We start from the raw sequence: 16,838 nt of genomic DNA on the forward strand, positions 1-16,838 counted from the left end.
AGCAAAGACTCAACCCCTCCCAGAAAACAGCATTAAAAGAATTAGCATTTACAAATATGTCTGTCTTTGGGTTTCCTATGTGTCCTGTTTCCTAGACAGGAAACTCTCTTGCCCCAAGGGAAGACCGATACTTTGGATGGTAATGATTGAACCTGGCTTACAAAATACATCTTTGGAAATGCTAAATCTTTCAGATGGCTTGGCTAACTACTGGCCCCACCTAAGACAGGTGCTTTGGATGTTAATGCTTGAAACTATGCTTAGCCATGTTTTTAAAATTAAATTATAACGATTTCAGTGTTTGATAATGGTAACAAAGGCTTCCTCCACCCACTGCTTTGCCAAAGGGAAGTGCTGTTTCCTGGGAGGGGTGGAGTCTTTGCTCGGGGTATATTTCTGCTGAGTGCAATATACCTTTCACTTTCACCTGCAATCGAGACAGGAGGTACAGTAACTCTGAGACTTGACTAAGGTCCTGGATATTGAATCACCACTACGATCAAGAGGTAAGACTTTACATTTTTACTTTTAAATGCATTTGCTGATAACCTTTTAAAACTAATATGCAGTCAGGCAGATGCATCTTTATTCTTAAGCGTCTCTCAGTGCATTGATATTGTTTCTACTAATCTAATATCAAAAATCTCATCATGTGCATGCTGAGGTGTGGAATATATCTTTGTGTTAAATGGTATTGTTTTGTATATTGTATAATTGAAATACAGCCTCTTTCTGGTTGCAAGTATTGGCTTAGAAGACTTCTCCTTGCATTGTATAATCAGGGCCAGTTCAATGGGGCATTTAATTAATTGAGAGCTCTTTCTAGTAGATATGAATGCAGAATGGATACAGATTAATTGCAATAGTGTAACTGCAAATGAATATAGATGAGAATGTATGTTTGTTCATATACAATGGCAGGAGCAGTTTCTCATTGCAGTGGATTTTCAGGGCCAATTCATCTCTCCATCTTATACTGAATATGAAAGGTAGTTGTTCCTGTATGGACTCAGTCTTTGGAATTTGTATATATATATATTTCAGTGACCCTCAGCCATTCTTTCTGTATTGTAAGTCAATTTCTCTTTTACAATTCCTTCCCCACTTCTAGGACCTGCAGTTGCTGAACTCCACAATGGCTCCTATTGGAAAGTCTGTGACTGAGACCAAGTAAGTGTTCACTTTTTTATGAAACCATTATTTATTTTGGAGCAATGAGCAATTCTTATATAAATGCAATAAAATCATTATGCTCAAACTATGAGAGAGAAAATTAAGGATAATTTAAGAAATCAGTCTTAGCTTGTTTCTATACACAGATGGTATTATTTATTTTCAAAGGAAACCCGCGAGGATTCCCCTGGTGTGCAAGATGTGCCTGAATACTTTTGATCAGCTTCCTGCTCACTTGAAGAGGGCGTGTATGAAGCACGCCACGGCAGAAGAGATCAGGATGGCCTCTCAACAGGCGAGGGAGGACATGATAAATCTCCTGAAGAACGGGGTCATCGTGGATTACAACAGAATAGAGATCGTGTCTGGTGAGGCAAACAGGGCAGTGGTTGTAAGACTGCTGGAGTCCTTGGGCCTTTTTGTACGTGGGAAGCCTGAAGACACATTGGCAAGGTGAGATATTTTTAATTTGTAAGGCTTCTGTAGTTTTTTTTTTTTAAATCATTGTTACAACATATTATGTAAAAGCATGTTGAAAATAATCTACCTGCATTCCAGCGGCCCTGAGCAAGAGGCCACTGTCCAGGAGGAAGAGATGCCAGAGGCTGCTCCAGAAACTGAAGCAGAAGCGGAGGAGGAAGGGGAAGATGGGGAACAGTAAGACTCTCTGCTCAATAGGGTTTCTTGTGCTTTATTTTTTATTTGCACGTTGTATGTATAAAATTAGATTTTGTTTCACAGAGGCAAGAAAAAATGTAGCCTTATTTGGGATGTCAGTGAATTGGTAGATATACATATTCACACAGGGCCACATCTAAAGCCATTTTCTCCCAGAAGCCAACTAAGAAAACGGAAACACTTATAATACATGTTATCGTCCATGTGTCTTATATCTACAGGGTGTCAGTTAAAGGTAATCTAAAAGCTCTCCGAAAAAGAGTTGCCCTGGCTGGACTTTACAGAAAACACTCTCTTGATTCTCCTCTCCTGGCTGGATTTAAACAATACCTTATCCAGGGCCTGGGAATGGTAAACTGCTCCAAGGAGGTAGGTATTTGCTACATGGTTTTACTCGGCTTAAACTTCACATACCACGGATGTTGGTCATAAAAATAATGACTTCCTCTATATGTGTTTTTCAGGTTGAAAATGTCTCCAGGTTCCTGTTTTTTACGGATCCATCGGAAGTTTCCTTAAGTTTTCTGAAGGACATTTCCAAAATGCAGACATTTGTTTCCCAGTTGAAGATGACTGGGCTGTCTCACCAGACCATTGCAGGTTATATCATTAATATCAACAGATTCCTGCTCTTCATCCGAAAAAACACTAACCTGCAAGTGGAGGATCGCAGTCTAGCTAAGGGTTTAATAGACTTCCAGAGCAATCTAAAGGACATAAAAAAGAGAAACAACAAGAGTGTCAGACAGGAAATAACCAGAAAGAGGTACTTTACTTATTAAATGTTGGTTCAACTTGTACTTGCTTTTCTATTCAAACACATAAATGTTGCCTTTTGGAGGCTGATAGTATTGCTCTCTCTCCCCCAGACTAACACAGCTGCAGAGTCCTCCACCTAAACTAAGCGATTGCTTGAAGGTGTTGAGTGTTGCAAAGAAAGATGTGCAGCGGATACTGAGCAAGACGCACACCTCTGCAGACATCACCACAAGTGAGCGGATTGTTGTGATGCTTTACCTGCAGGCCATTCTCCAGCTGAAGCACCTTCAGCGCCCAGGGGTGGTAAAGAATATGACAGTAAGCATCCCTTCATACAACCGAGAATTTTGATTATAGATGTTCTTTTCGAGAAATTGTATTTAATTAATATTTGTATTAAAAAAATCTTCTGAATTCAGGTCCTGGATTGGATACAGCGAAAAATTGTTGTGAATAAAAGTGGCCAAAACAGGGTAATAATCTCTGTCAAAGAGCGCATGGCTGCAACTCAGCGACTAGCTTCCTTTGCACTAAATGAAGAAGAGGAAAAGGTGAGTTGGAGGTTTTATTGAGATTTCATTGCTAAAAACTGTCTTTAGCATTCAATGGTATGTGAAGAATACTGCATTTAAACTGCATTTTTATTTTTTTTTATTTTCTCAGATGTTTCACTGCTACTTCATTAACTTACGCTGTGATGCAAACTGCAGGATGGAAATAGAACATTTTTTTGTGTATGCGGGAGGAGAACCAGTTCACAATCCTACCTATGATCTGCGAAGACTGCATGAGAAGTAAATTGAATTATATAATTATTTTGATGTATTTTCCTTTCACTTTACTGGGGCTTGAAAACATCAATTTTATATGTTTGTTTTGCAGGTACCACCTACCACTGATTACTTGCTATGTTGCAAGAAGGGCATTTGAAATGGAAATAAAGAAGCTACCTATTGATCAGAAAACTATCCTGAATGATTATTTAGGTGTTTCAAATGGAACTGTTGAAAACCTAGCCAGAAGGCTGACAGATGAGGACATGTGCTCAGCCAGCGAACTAATTCATGGCATTGTAGAAGCAGGATCTCTGTAAGTGTCACAGTGATATCAAAATTCAGTATTTGAAAGTCAATATTTAAGATAAACATAAATTTCTCATATTTTTGTTAAACTTCAGTTCAGGATCAGGAGAGCAATCTTCAGGCTATGGACAAGAACGTACAGCTGCTATACGGTAAGTTTTAATTTAATATCCCTCTTTCAGTTACCTTTTAGCCACTCTATCTTAGATCTGAGATATTTAAGTTTTCTTTTTACAAATAGGTCCACTGTGGCAGCTGCTGCATATAGATGCCCAAAGATGGATGGTGCTGCAGCCTTCCAGAAGCTGATACAGATGTTTCCCGTGACATTAGATGGGCAGCCTCCCAGAAAGAAAGAGCGCCTGAGAGTGACCGGCATTCACGATCGCCACTGTTACAATAGATGGAGAGCTGAGCAGAGGAAAAGGAGGCAACAGAACATATTCGGTAAGAACAGGATTTCTTCCCTTTTTAAAGAGTAATATTTCAAGAGTCTATTACTGGATATATTCTTTGGGTGGATTTCTGATTTCTCACTACAGATCAATACAATAGACGTTTACCAACAGAAAGCCAAGTGACCCATTATATAGAAAAAATGGGATGGTCAACCAATACACCAGCTGTGTCCGAGGTACTTCAGAACTGGAGGCCGCATGTAGAAGTCCAACCAAATGGCAAGGACATTGAAAATCTGGTAAAACTCCAAACCTGGAGAGGCCTGCACATCGTTGACGATCCTGTGAAAGGGAAGAAGGTTGTAACTTCCAGGCGTTTCCAGAAGGGAGAGGTGGTATGTGATTACCATGGCAAGGTTATCACAAAGACAGCTGGAGAAGCCCTAATGGCACAGATGGCAGAAGGAGACATGGGATATCTATTCTTTTTTGATGGACCTAAACAAAAAATGTGCATTGATTCGCGTGAAGAACACTGCACCTGTCACCCGGATATGGACACAATTGGAAGGCGCATTAATCATTCAAACAAAAAAGCCAACCTCAGACCAATTAAAGAATCTTTTGTAATTGACGAAAAGACTGACATAACAATTCTGTTCTTGGCAAAAAGAGAGATTGCAGTGGGAGAAGAGCTCCTATATGATTATGGTGTCTCCAGGAAGTCGTTTAATGGAGAAGGACAATCTCTGGAGTGGTTGGACGAATGATCATAAAATAAAGCTTTTATCTCCTCTGCCTCTCCACGGCAGAGGAGATCAGGATGACCTCACAACAGGCGAGGAAGGACATGATAAATCACCTGAAGAACGGTCATCGTGGATAACAACAGAATAGAGATCGTGTCTGGTGAGGTAAACAGGGCAGTGGTTCTAAGACTGCTGGAGTCCTTGGGCCTTTTTGTACGTGGGAAGCCTGAAGACACATTGGCACGGTGAGATATTTTTAATTTGTAAGGCTTCTGTAGTTTCTTTTTGAAATCATTGTTACAACATATTATGTTGTAACAACCATTTTTGAAATTTGTTGACACTATCTGAACAGCACAGCATTCCCAGAATGGACAATGGAGTTTTCAGCAGCATTAGATGGGCAGCCTCTTGGGAAGAGAGAAGGAATGAGACCGACTGGACTTCATTAATGACACCGTTCTTATTGAAAGAGAACAGAAAGATAAGTCTTGATAATAATTCTTACTCTGATTCTATTATTATTTTCTTTCATTATCTACAAAATAGATTTTTGATAATCATATCGATAAGCTTCATTTGAAACTGCCCAACATTACCAAACAGAAGAATGTTTCGGCAGGACACCATTTGTGCATCAAAAGCACTGGAGAGGTGTATATGACAGCCTATTTTCTGCCACTGAAATACTAATTGCTTCATTTCAGTTCATCCTTAGGCGAGCAGAAGAGAAAGAAGTTTGATGGAATTAGATGGAATTCCTCTTGGGAAGAAAGATAACAGAGACTGACTGGACTTCAAGAACAGCACCTTTCTGATTCACAGCGAACAGAACACAAAAGATGAGTCTAGGGAACAATGGCTTTATTTTCTTAAATACAATTTCTGAAAAGTTTAAGGACAACAGCAATGAACATTGTTAATGAGTTAGAGGTTAGATAGACCTGTATTTCCAGTGCTTTGTCATTTCAGTAATGTTTTAAAATTGAATTTCTATACAGTGGACACCCTTGACATACACAAAATGAAACCATTTCATTTTCATTTTGGAGCTAAACTGCAGGAAACATTTTTTCAGTAAACTGTTAAAAGCATATTGTGGTCTAAAAGCCAAGATATTATTTGTGACCACATTAATTAATTACTTTTTAAACTGTAAAGCAATAATCTGCTAACATGGCTAGTTTCTATCACTGAACTGGAATTTTCTATTCCCGACTGAGATCAGTTTCTTAAACAAAATAAAATTGTCTCCATCCTGGAAATTCAGTCAGGAATTTGAATAGGGCTTATGGCATTTGATCAGTTTCACAGCCTAATTCTACTGGATTCGATTTTTAAATGATTCACAAGTGTGAATATTAGAAATATTAATGCACAGAGTTGCTTAGGCTTTTATTTTTTAATTTTGTTTTCAACACAATCATAATGATTATGCATATGCTATTTTTTGTAGCTGTCACCTGCCATTCACTACCAGAAAAGATGCAAGGATGTACATGAAGAGGTGTGATGACCACGACGACAGTGCTGTGGCTCAGGACGAAATCACAAATTTTCACCTGCCTAACACCTTTGGAAGAAGAAATCAATAATACAGAAAAACCTCCAAACTATTTTTCTAATTGTATAATGTTAGCATACCCAGAGGGGTTGGGCAGCCAGTTGATCTTGGACCCCTAGAGGTTTTTTTTTCCTCCTAACTAAGGAGTTTTTGGTTCCTCTCCTCAGTTATCTTCTGGCTTTTACTCTTTCACATCATGTATCATCACCCAGCTATGTTAAGTGCCTCAGGTCAACCTTGTTATGAAAGATGTTATATAAAAATCAATTGAATTTAATTATACTAGTTGTGAATGCTGTCATATTTCATTGCCACAATTTATCAAAAAATAATAAACATTATTGTGCAATTAGCTTTTTCAAACTTTTTGATGATCTATATAATTTCAATACAACTTCTAATTGTGACCATCATGAACAATGACTGCTTCTTGTTTTGGGATTAAAACATTTTTTTTTTTAATTTTTGATCTCATAACTAAAAAATGTATGAAACAAACTATAAGATTGCAATACATTAAAATTGGCCCCTCATTCTTCTGTGATTCTTACCGATTGCGCAGACCACAGCAGGTCAAAGGAATTCACAGATAACTCTACTCTGAGAATTTGGTAAGTTTAGTGAAGAGCGTTTAGTGAAGCGACCGGGGGTGAATATGATCATTTACCCCATGTCCAGTAGTAGAAGCACTAAGTCAATGTCACCCCTGCTACAATGTGATTGCTACATATCTTCATTTGTTGTTTTTTAAGAAGTAAGTGCAGGGGGTCTAAATCTGCGATCCAGAGTGTTGAAGTATTTCACAACACTAACTGTAGCCCGTGTGGAAATAAATCCTCATTCTGATTATTGCCCTGGGCATGTACCAACAAACCACTGCGCATATATATATATATCACTGTGTTGAGGCTAGAGACACAGAATCCAGCACCTTTGACCTCATCCAGAATGTATCATTTCTTGAAAGGGATTGCTGTCCGAATGCACATCTGAATCCCAAACAGAATCTCTAGTAAAATACGATCATTTGTGAAACAGGCAAATGACTGTCTCAGGGGCCCATTCTTCATTCTCAAGACACATGTATGCGGTATGTACACCATGCATTGAGCAGTAGGGACTGAATACAGAACAGGTAAGGTTAGAAGTCATTCTGAGGTGCCACATGTGAGGGATATGTAGGGTATGAGACCCTTCAGGAGCACTGCATCCTTTGAGACAGACCCGTGCATGTTAAACAAATGATCATTTCTTTCAACATTAGGGACTTCAACATTAGGGACTAAATATACTAATTTATGACTTAGTATGATGCTAAAATGTTATGTTCACATATATTAATGTAATAAATGATTGCTTATGCTTTATAAACAAATAATATTAAAATTATGAGAAGCGTTTAAAACCGGGGTTAATGGACATTAAATGAAAGCTCTGGGTATCTGCTTTCACATGCATTTGGTTTTAAGCTTCTAGTATGCACCGTTTTGGAGATGTTAATGAAAATATGTCCTCCGTTTTGATCATTATTCCTAAATATTAAGCACACTTTCATTTGATGGCAGACATGATGCTGCGTTTAAAACCAGGGTTAAATGACATTAAATGAAAGCTCTGGGACTCTGCTTTCACATGGACTGGGTTTTAAACTTGTGGTTTGCACCGTTTTGGAGAATTTAATGATAATATGTAATCCGTTTAGATAATTATTCCTAAATATTAAACACACTTTCATTTGATGGCAGACATGATACTGCGTTTAAAACAGGGGTTAATGGACATTAAATGAAAGCTCTGGGTCTCTGCTTTCATATGCATTGGGTTTTAAGCTTGTAGTTTGTACCGTTTTGGAGAAATTAACGAAAATATGTCAATCGTTTGATCAATTTTCCAAAATGTTAAACACACTTTCATTTGATGGCAGACATGATGCTGCGTTTAAAACCAGGGTTAAACGACATTAAATGAAAGCTCTGGGACTCTGCTTTCACATGCATTGGGTTTTAAACTTGTGGTTGCACCGTTTTGGAGAATTTAATGATAATATGTCATCCTTTTAGATCATTATTCCTAAATATTAAACACACTTTCATTTGATGGCAGACATTAAACTGCGTTTAAAACCGGGGTTAATGGACATTAAATGAAAGCTCTGGGTCTCTACTTTCATATGCATTGGGTTTTAAACTTGTAGTTTGCACCGTTTTGGAGAAAGTAACGAAAATATGTCATCCGTTTGGTCAATATTCCAAAAAATTGGACTCTTATTCTTATGATGGCAAACATGATGCTGCGTTTAAAACCAGGGTTAATGGACATTAAATGAAAGCTCTGGGTCTCTGCTTTCACGTGCATTTAGTTTTAAGCTTGTAGTTTGCACCGTTTTGGAGAACTTAACGAAAATATTTCATCCGTTTGGTCAATATTCTAATATATTGGACTCATATTCTTAATGATGGCAGACATGATGCTGCGTTTAAAACCGGGCTTAATGGACATTAAATGAAAGCTCTGGGTCTCTGCTTTCATATGCATTGGGTTTTAAGCATGTAGTTTGCAGCGTTTTGGAGATATTAACGAAAATATATCATCCGTTTGGTCAATATACCATAATAATGGACTCATATTCTTATGATGGCAAACATGATGCTGCGTTTAAAACAGGGGTTAATGGACATTAAATGAAAGCTCTGGATCTCTGCTTTCATATGCATTGGGTTTTAAGCTTGTAGTTTGCACCGTTTTGGAGAAATTAACGAAAATATGTCATCCGTTTGGTCAATTTTCCAAAATGTTAAACACACTTTCATTTGATGGCAGACATGATGCTGCGTTTAAAACCGGGACTATTGGACATTAAATGAAAGCTCTGGATCTCTGCTTTCATATGCATTGGGTTTTAAGCATGTAGTTTGAAGCGTTTTGGAGATATTAACGAAAATATATCATCCGTTTGGTCAAAATTCCATAATAATGGACTCATATTCTTATGATGGCAAACATGATGCTGCGTTTAAAACAGGGGTTAATGGACATTAAATGAAAGCTCTGGATCTCTGCTTTCATATGCATTGGGTTTTAAGCTTGTAGTTTGCACCGTTTTGGAGAAATTAACGAAAATATGTCATCTGTTTGGTCAATTTTCCAAAATGTTAAACACACTTTTATTTGATGGCAGACATGATGCTGCGTTTAAAACCGGGGCTATTTGACATTAAATGAAAGCTCTGGATCTCTGCTTTCATATGCATTGGGTTTTAAGCTTGTAGTTTGCACCGTTTTGGAGATATTAATGAAAATATGTAATCCGTTTGGTCAATTTTCCAAAATAATAGACTCATATTCTTATGATGGCTGACATGATGCTGCGTTTAAAACAGGGGTTAATGGACAGTAAATGAAAGCTCTGGGTCTCTGCTTTCACTTGCATTGGGTTTTAAGCTTGTAGTTTGCCCGTTTTGGAGAAATTAACGAAAATGTGTCATCCGTTTGTTCAATATTCAAAAATATTGGACTCATATTCTTATAATGGCAGACATGATGCTGCGTTTAAAACCGGGGTTAATGGACATTAAATGAAAGCTCTTGATCTCTGCTTTCATGTGCATTGGGTTTTAAGCATGTAGTTTGCAGCGTTTTGGAGATATTAACGAAAATATATCATCCGTTTGGTCAATATTCCATAATAATGGACTCATATTCTTATGATGGCAAACATGATGCTGCGTTTAAAACAGGGGTTAATGGACATTAAATGAAAGCTCTGGGTCTCTGCTTTCATATGCATTGGGTTTTAAGCTTGTGGTTTGTACCATTTTGGAGAAATTAACGAAAATATGTCAATCGTTTGATCAATTTTCCAAAATGTTAAACACACTTTCATTTGATGGCAGACATGATGCTGCGTTTAAAACCAGGGTTAAACGATATTAAATGAAAGCTCTGGTACTCTGCTTTCACATGCATTGGGTTTTAAACTTGTGGTGTGCACCGTTTTGGAGAAATTAACGAAAATATGTCAACCGTTTGGTCAATATTCCAAAATAATGGACTCATATTCTTATGATGGCAGACATGATGTTGCGTTTAAAACCGGGGTTAATGGACATTAAATGAAAGCTCTGGGTCTCTGCTTCCATGTGCATTGAGTTTTAAGCTTGTAGTTTGCACAGTTTTGGAGATATTAACGAATATATGTCATCCGTTTGGTCAATTTTCCAAAATGTTAAACACACTTTCATTGATGGCAGACATGATGCTGCGTTTATAACCGGGCTTAATGGACATTAAATGAAAGCTCTGGATCTCTGCTTTCATATGCATTGGGTTTTAAGCTTGTAGTTTGCACCGTTTTGGAGATATTAACTAAAATATGTCAACCGTTTGGTTAATTTTCCAAAATGTTAAACACACTTTCATTTGATGGCAGTCATGATACTGCGTTTAAAACCGGGGTTATTGGACATTAAATGAAAGCTCTGGATCTCTGCTTTCATATGCATTGGGTTTTAAGCTTGTAGTTTGCACCGTTTTGGAGATATTAATGAAAATATGTAATCCGTTTGGTCAATTTTCCAAAATAATGGACTCATATTCTTATGATGGCTGACATGATGCTGCGTTTAAAACCGGGGTTAATGGACATTAAATGAAAGCTCTGGGTCTCTGCTTTCACGTGCATTTAGTTTTAAGCTGGTAGTTTGCACCGTTTTGGAGATATTAACGATAATATGTCATCCGTTTGGTCAATATTCAAAAATATTGGACTCATATTCTTATGCATGCAGACATGATGCTGCGTTTAAAACCGGGGTTAATGGACATTAAATGAAAGCTCTGGGTCTCTTCTTTCATATGCATTGAGTTTTAAGCTTGTAGTTTGCACCGTTTTGGAGATATTAACGAAAATGTGTCATCCGTTTGGTCAATTTTCCAAAATGTTAAACACACTTTCATTTGATGGCAGACATGATGCTGCGTTTAAAATCGGGGTTAATGGACATTAAATGAAAGCTCTGGGTCTCTGCTTTCATATGCATTGGGTTTTAAGCTTGTAGTTTGCACCGTTTTGGAGATATTAACGAAAATATGTCAACCGTCATGTTAATTTTCTATAATGTTAAACACACTTTCAGTTGATGGCAGACATGATACTGCGTTTAAAACCGGGGTAAATGGAAATTAAATGAAAGCTCATGATCCCTGCTTTCATATGCATTGGGTTTTAAGCTTGTAGTTTGCACCGTTTTGGAGAAATTAATGAAAATATGTCATCCGTTTGGTCAATATTCCAAAATAATGGACTCACATTCTTATGATGGCAGACATGATGTTGCGTTTAAAATCGGGGTTAATGGACATTAAATTAAAGCTCTGGGTCTCTGCTTTCATATGCATTGAGTTTTAAGCTTGTAGTTTGCACCGTTTTGAAGATATTAACGAAAATATGTCACCCGTTTGGTCAATTTTCCAAAATGTTAAACACAATTTCATTTGATGGCAGACATGATGCTGCGTTTAAAACCGGGGTTAATGGGCATTAAATGAAAGCTCTGGGTCTCTGCTTTCACGTGCATTTAGTTTTAAGCTTGTAGTTTGCACCGTTTTGGAGATATTAACGAAAATATGTCATCCGTTTGGTCAATTTTCCAAAATGTTTAACACACTTTCATTTGATGGCAGACATGATGCTGCGTTTAAAACCGGGGTTAATGGACATTAAATGAAAGCTCTGGATCTCTGCTTTCATATGCATTGGGTTTTAAGCTTGTACTTTGCACCGTTTTGGAGATATTAATGAAAATATGTAATCCGTTTGGTCAATTTTCCAAAATAATGGACTCATATTCTTATGATGGTTGACATGATGCTGCGTTTAAAACCGGGGTTAATGGACATTAAATGAAAGCTCTGGGTATCTGCTTTCACGTGCATTTAGTTTTAAGCTGGTAGTTTGCACCGTTTTGGAGATATTAACGAAAATATGTCAACCGTTATGTTAATTTTCTATAATGTTAAACACACTTTCATTTGATGGCAGACATGATGCTGCGTTTAAAACCGGGCTTAATGGACATTAAATGAAAGCTCTGGGTCTCTGCTTTCATATGCATTGAGTTTTAAGCTTGTAGTTTGCACCGTTTTGGAGATATTAACGAAAATATGTCATCCGTTTGGTCAATTTTCCAAAATGTTAAACACACTTTCATTTGATGGCAGACATGATGCTGCGTTTAAAACCGGGGTTAATGGACATTAAATGAAAGCTCTGGGTCTCTGCTTTCATATGCATTGGGTTTTAAGCTTGTAGTGTGCACCGTTTTGGAGAAATTAACGAAAATATGTCATCCGTTTGGTCAATATTCAAAAATATTGGACTCATATTCTTATGATGGCAGACATGATGCTGCGTTTAAAACCGGGCTTAATGGACATTAAATGAAAGCTCTGGGTCTCTGCTTTCATATGCATTGAGTTTTAAGCTTGTAGTTTTCACCGTTTTGGAGATATTAACGAAAATGTGTCATCCGTTTGGTCAATTTTCCAAAATGTTAAACACACTTTCATTTGATGGCAGACATGATGCTGCGTTTAAAACCGGGGTTAATGGACATCAAATGAAAGCTCTGGGTCTCTGCTTTCATATGCATTGGGTTTTAAGCTTGTAGTGTGCACCGTTTTGGAGAAATTAACGAAAATATGTCATCCGTTTGGTCAATATTCCAAAATAATGGACTCATATTCTTATGATGGCAGACATGATGTTGCGTTTAAAACCGGGCTTAATGGACATTAAATGAAAGCTCTGGGTCTCTGCTTTCACGTGCAATTAGTTTTAAGCTGGTAGTTTGCACCGTTTTGGAAATATTAACGAAAATATGTCATCCGTTTGGTCAATATTCAAAAATATTGGACTCATATTCTTATGATGGCAGACATGATGTTGCGTTTAAAACCGGGGTTAATGGACATTAAATGAAAGCTCTGGGTCTCTGCTTTCATATGCATTGAGTTTTAAGCTTGTAGTTTGCACCGTTTTGGAGATATTAACGAAAATATGTCATCCGTTTGGTCAATTTTCCAAAATGTTAAACACACTTTCATTTGATGGCAGACATGATGCTGCGTTTATAACCGGGCTTAATGGACATCAAATGAAAGCTCTGGGTCTCTGCTTTCACGTGCAATTAGTTTTAAGCTGGTAGTTTGCACCGTTTTGGAGATATTAACGAAAATATGTCATCCGTTTGGTCAATATTCAAAAATATTGGACTCATATTCTTATGATGGCAGACATGATGCTGCGTTTAAAACCGGGCTTAATGGACATTAAATGAAAGCTCTGGGTCTCTGCTTTCATATGCATTGAGTTTTAAGCTTGTAGTTTTCACCGTTTTGGAGATATTAACGAAAATGTGTCATCCGTTTGGTCAATTTTCCAAAATGTTAAACACACTTTCATTTGATGGCAGACATGATGCTGCGTTTATAACCGGGCTTAATGGACATCAAATGAAAGCTCTGGGTCTCTGCTGTCACGTGCAATTAGTTTTAAGCTGGTAGTTTGCACCGTTTTGGAGATATTAACGAAAATATGTCATCCGTTTGGTCAATATTCAAAAATATTGGACTCATATTCTTATGATGGCAGACATGATGCTGCGTTTAAAACCGGGCTTAATGGACATTAAATGAAAGCTCTGGGTCTCTGCTTTCATATGCATTGGGTTTTAAGCTTGTAGTTTGCACCGTTTTGGAGATATTAACGAAAATGTGTCATCCGTTTGGTCAATATTCCAAAATAATGGACTCATATTCTTATAATGGCAGACATGATGCTGCGTTTAAAACCGGGGTTAATGGACATTAAATGAAAGCTCTGGGTCTCTGCTTTCATATGCATTGAGTTTAAAGCTTGTAGTTTGCACCGTTTTGGAGATATTAACGAAAATGTGTCATCCGTTTGGTCAATATTCAAAAATATTGGACTCATATTCTTATGATGGCAGACATGATGCTGCGTTTAAAACCGGGCTTAATGGACATTAAATGAAAGCTCTGGGTCTCTGCTTTCATATGCATTGAGTTTTAAGCTTGTAGTTTGCACCGTTTTGGAGATATTAACGAAAATATGTCATCTGTTTGGTCAATTTTCCAAAATGTTAAACACACTTTCATTTGATGGCAGACATGATGCTGCGTTTAAAACCGGGGTTAATGGACATTAAATGAAAACTCTGGGTCTCTGCTTTCATATGCATTGGGTTTTAAGCTTGTAGTGTGCACCGTTTTGGAGAAATTAACGAAAATATGTCATCCGTTTGGTCAATATTCAAAAATATTGGACTCATATTCTTATGATGGCAGACATGATGCTGCGTTTAAAACCGGGCTTAATGGACATTAAATGAAAGCTCTGGGTCTCTGCTTTCATATGCATTGAGTTTTAAGCTTGTAGTTTTCACCGTTTTGGAGATATTAACGAAAATGTGTCATCCGTTTGGTCAATTTTCCAAAATGTTAAACACACTTTCATTTGATGGCAGACATGATGCTGCGTTTAAAACCGGGGTTAATGGACATCAAATGAAAGCTCTGGGTCTCTGCTTTCATATGCATTGGGTTTTAAGCTTGTAGTGTGCACCGTTTTGGAGATATTAACGAAAATGTGTCATCCGTTTGGTCAATATTCCAAAATAATGGACTCATATTCTTATAATGGCAGACATGATGCTGCGTTTAAAACCGGGGTTAATGGACATTAAATGAAAGCTCTGGGTCTCTGCTTTCCTATGCATTGAGTTTAAAGCTTGTAGTTTGCACCGTTTTGGAGATATTAACGAAAATGTGTCATCCGTTTGGTCAATATTCAAAAATATTGGACTCATATTCTTATGATGGCAGACATGATGCTGCGTTTAAAACCGGGCTTAATGGACATTAAATGAAAGCTCTGGGTCTCTGCTTTCATATGCATTGAGTTTTAAGCTTGTAGTTTGCACCGTTTTGGAGATATTAACGAAAATATGTCATCTGTTTGGTCAATTTTCCAAAATGTTAAACACACTTTCATTTGATGGCAGACATGATGCTGCGTTTAAAACCGGGGTTAATGGACATTAAATGAAAGCTCTGGGTCTCTGCTTTCATATGCATTGGGTTTTAAGCTTGTAGTGTGCACCGTTTTGGAGAAATTAACGAAAATATGTCATCCGTTTGGTCAATATTCAAAAATATTGGACTCATATTCTTATGATGGCAGACATGATGCTGCGTTTAAAACCGGGCTTAATGGACATTAAATGAAAGCTCTGGGTCTCTGCTTTCATATGCATTGAGTTTTAAGCTTGTAGTTTTCACCGTTTTGGAGATATTAACGAAAATGTGTCATCCGTTTGGTCAATATTCCAAAATAATGGAGTCATATTCTTATGATGGCAGACATGATGTTGCTTTTAAAACCGGGCTTAATGGACATCAAATGAAAGCTCTGGGTCTCTGCTTTCACGTGCAATTAGTTTTAAGCTTGTAGATTGCACCGTTTTGGAGATATTAACGAAAATGTGTCATCCGTTTGGTCAATATTCCAAAATAATGGACTCATATTCTTATAATGGCAGACATGATGCTGCGTTTAAAACCGGGGTTAATGGACATTAAATGAAAGCTCTGGGTCTCTGCTTTCATATGCATTGAGTTTAAAGCTTGTAGTTTGCACCGTTTTGGAGATATTAACGAAAATGTGTCATCCGTTTGGTCAATATTCAAAAATATTGGACTCATATTCTTATGATGGCAGACATGATGCTGCGTTTAAAACCGGGCTTAATGGACATTAAATGAAAGCTCTGGGTCTCTGCTTTCATATGCATTGAGTTTTAAGCTTGTAGTTTGCACCGTTTTGGAGATATTAACGAAAATATGTCATCCGTTTGGTCAATTTTCCAAAATGTTAAACACACTTTCATTTGATGGCAGACATGATGCTGCGTTTAAAACCGGGGTTAATGGACATTAAATGAAAGCTCTGGGTCTCTGCTTTCATATGCATTGGGTTTTAAGCTTGTAGTGTGCACCGTTTTGGAGAAATTAACGAAAATATGTCATCCGTTTGGTCATTATTCAAAAATATTGGACTCATATTCTTATGATGGCAGACATGATGCTGCGTTTCAAACCGGGGTTAATGGACATCAAATGAAAGATCTGGATCTCTGCTTTCATATGCATTGGGTTTTAAGCTTGTAGTTTGCACCGTTTTGGAGATATTAACGAAAATATGTCATCCGTTTCGTCAAAATTCCGAAATATGGGTCACATTCTTATGATGGATGACATGATGTTGCGTTTAAATCCGGGTTTAATGGACATCAAATGAAAGATCTGGGTCTCTGCTGTCGATTGCATTGCGTTGTAAGCTTGTAGCTTGAACCGT

General features: G+C 37.4%; 1 protein-coding gene across 1 annotated transcript; it reads left to right on the forward strand.

Annotated features, from left to right (window-relative positions):
- The first annotated feature begins 420 nt into the window (after nucleotides 1-420).
- LOC138227425 (uncharacterized) lies at nucleotides 421-6,755 on the forward strand. The gene is made up of 14 exons (XM_069186304.1): nucleotides 421-506; nucleotides 1,112-1,170; nucleotides 1,342-1,626; nucleotides 1,732-1,830; nucleotides 2,073-2,220; nucleotides 2,316-2,617; nucleotides 2,721-2,928; nucleotides 3,030-3,161; nucleotides 3,274-3,404; nucleotides 3,493-3,699; nucleotides 3,788-3,844; nucleotides 3,934-4,139; nucleotides 4,235-5,084; nucleotides 5,195-6,755. Exons 2-13 carry the CDS (start codon nucleotides 1,136-1,138, stop codon nucleotides 4,858-4,860), a joined length of 2,436 nt encoding a protein of 811 aa, XP_069042405.1. The 5' UTR covers nucleotides 421-506; nucleotides 1,112-1,135; the 3' UTR covers nucleotides 4,861-5,084; nucleotides 5,195-6,755.
- The last annotated feature ends 10,083 nt before the right edge of the window (nucleotides 6,756-16,838 follow it).

Source organism: Lepisosteus oculatus, unplaced genomic scaffold (assembly GCF_040954835.1).
Source record: "Lepisosteus oculatus isolate fLepOcu1 unplaced genomic scaffold, fLepOcu1.hap2 HAP2_SCAFFOLD_370, whole genome shotgun sequence".
Classification (NCBI taxonomy): Eukaryota; Metazoa; Chordata; class Actinopteri; order Semionotiformes; family Lepisosteidae; genus Lepisosteus; species Lepisosteus oculatus.

What these genes read in the sequence shown, in the direction of transcription:
- LOC138227425 (XM_069186304.1), top strand. Translation starts at nt 1,136, where the DNA reads ATGGCTCCTATTGGAAAGTCTGTGACTGAGACCAA. An exon ending in GGGTGGTAAAGAATATGACA is followed by an intron (nt 2,929 to 3,029) that starts GTAAGCATCCCT and finishes TTCTGAATTCAG; the next exon opens with GTCCTGGATTGGATACAGCG. An exon ending in ATTGTAGAAGCAGGATCTCT is followed by an intron (nt 3,700 to 3,787) that starts GTAAGTGTCACA and finishes GTTAAACTTCAG; the next exon opens with TTCAGGATCAGGAGAGCAAT.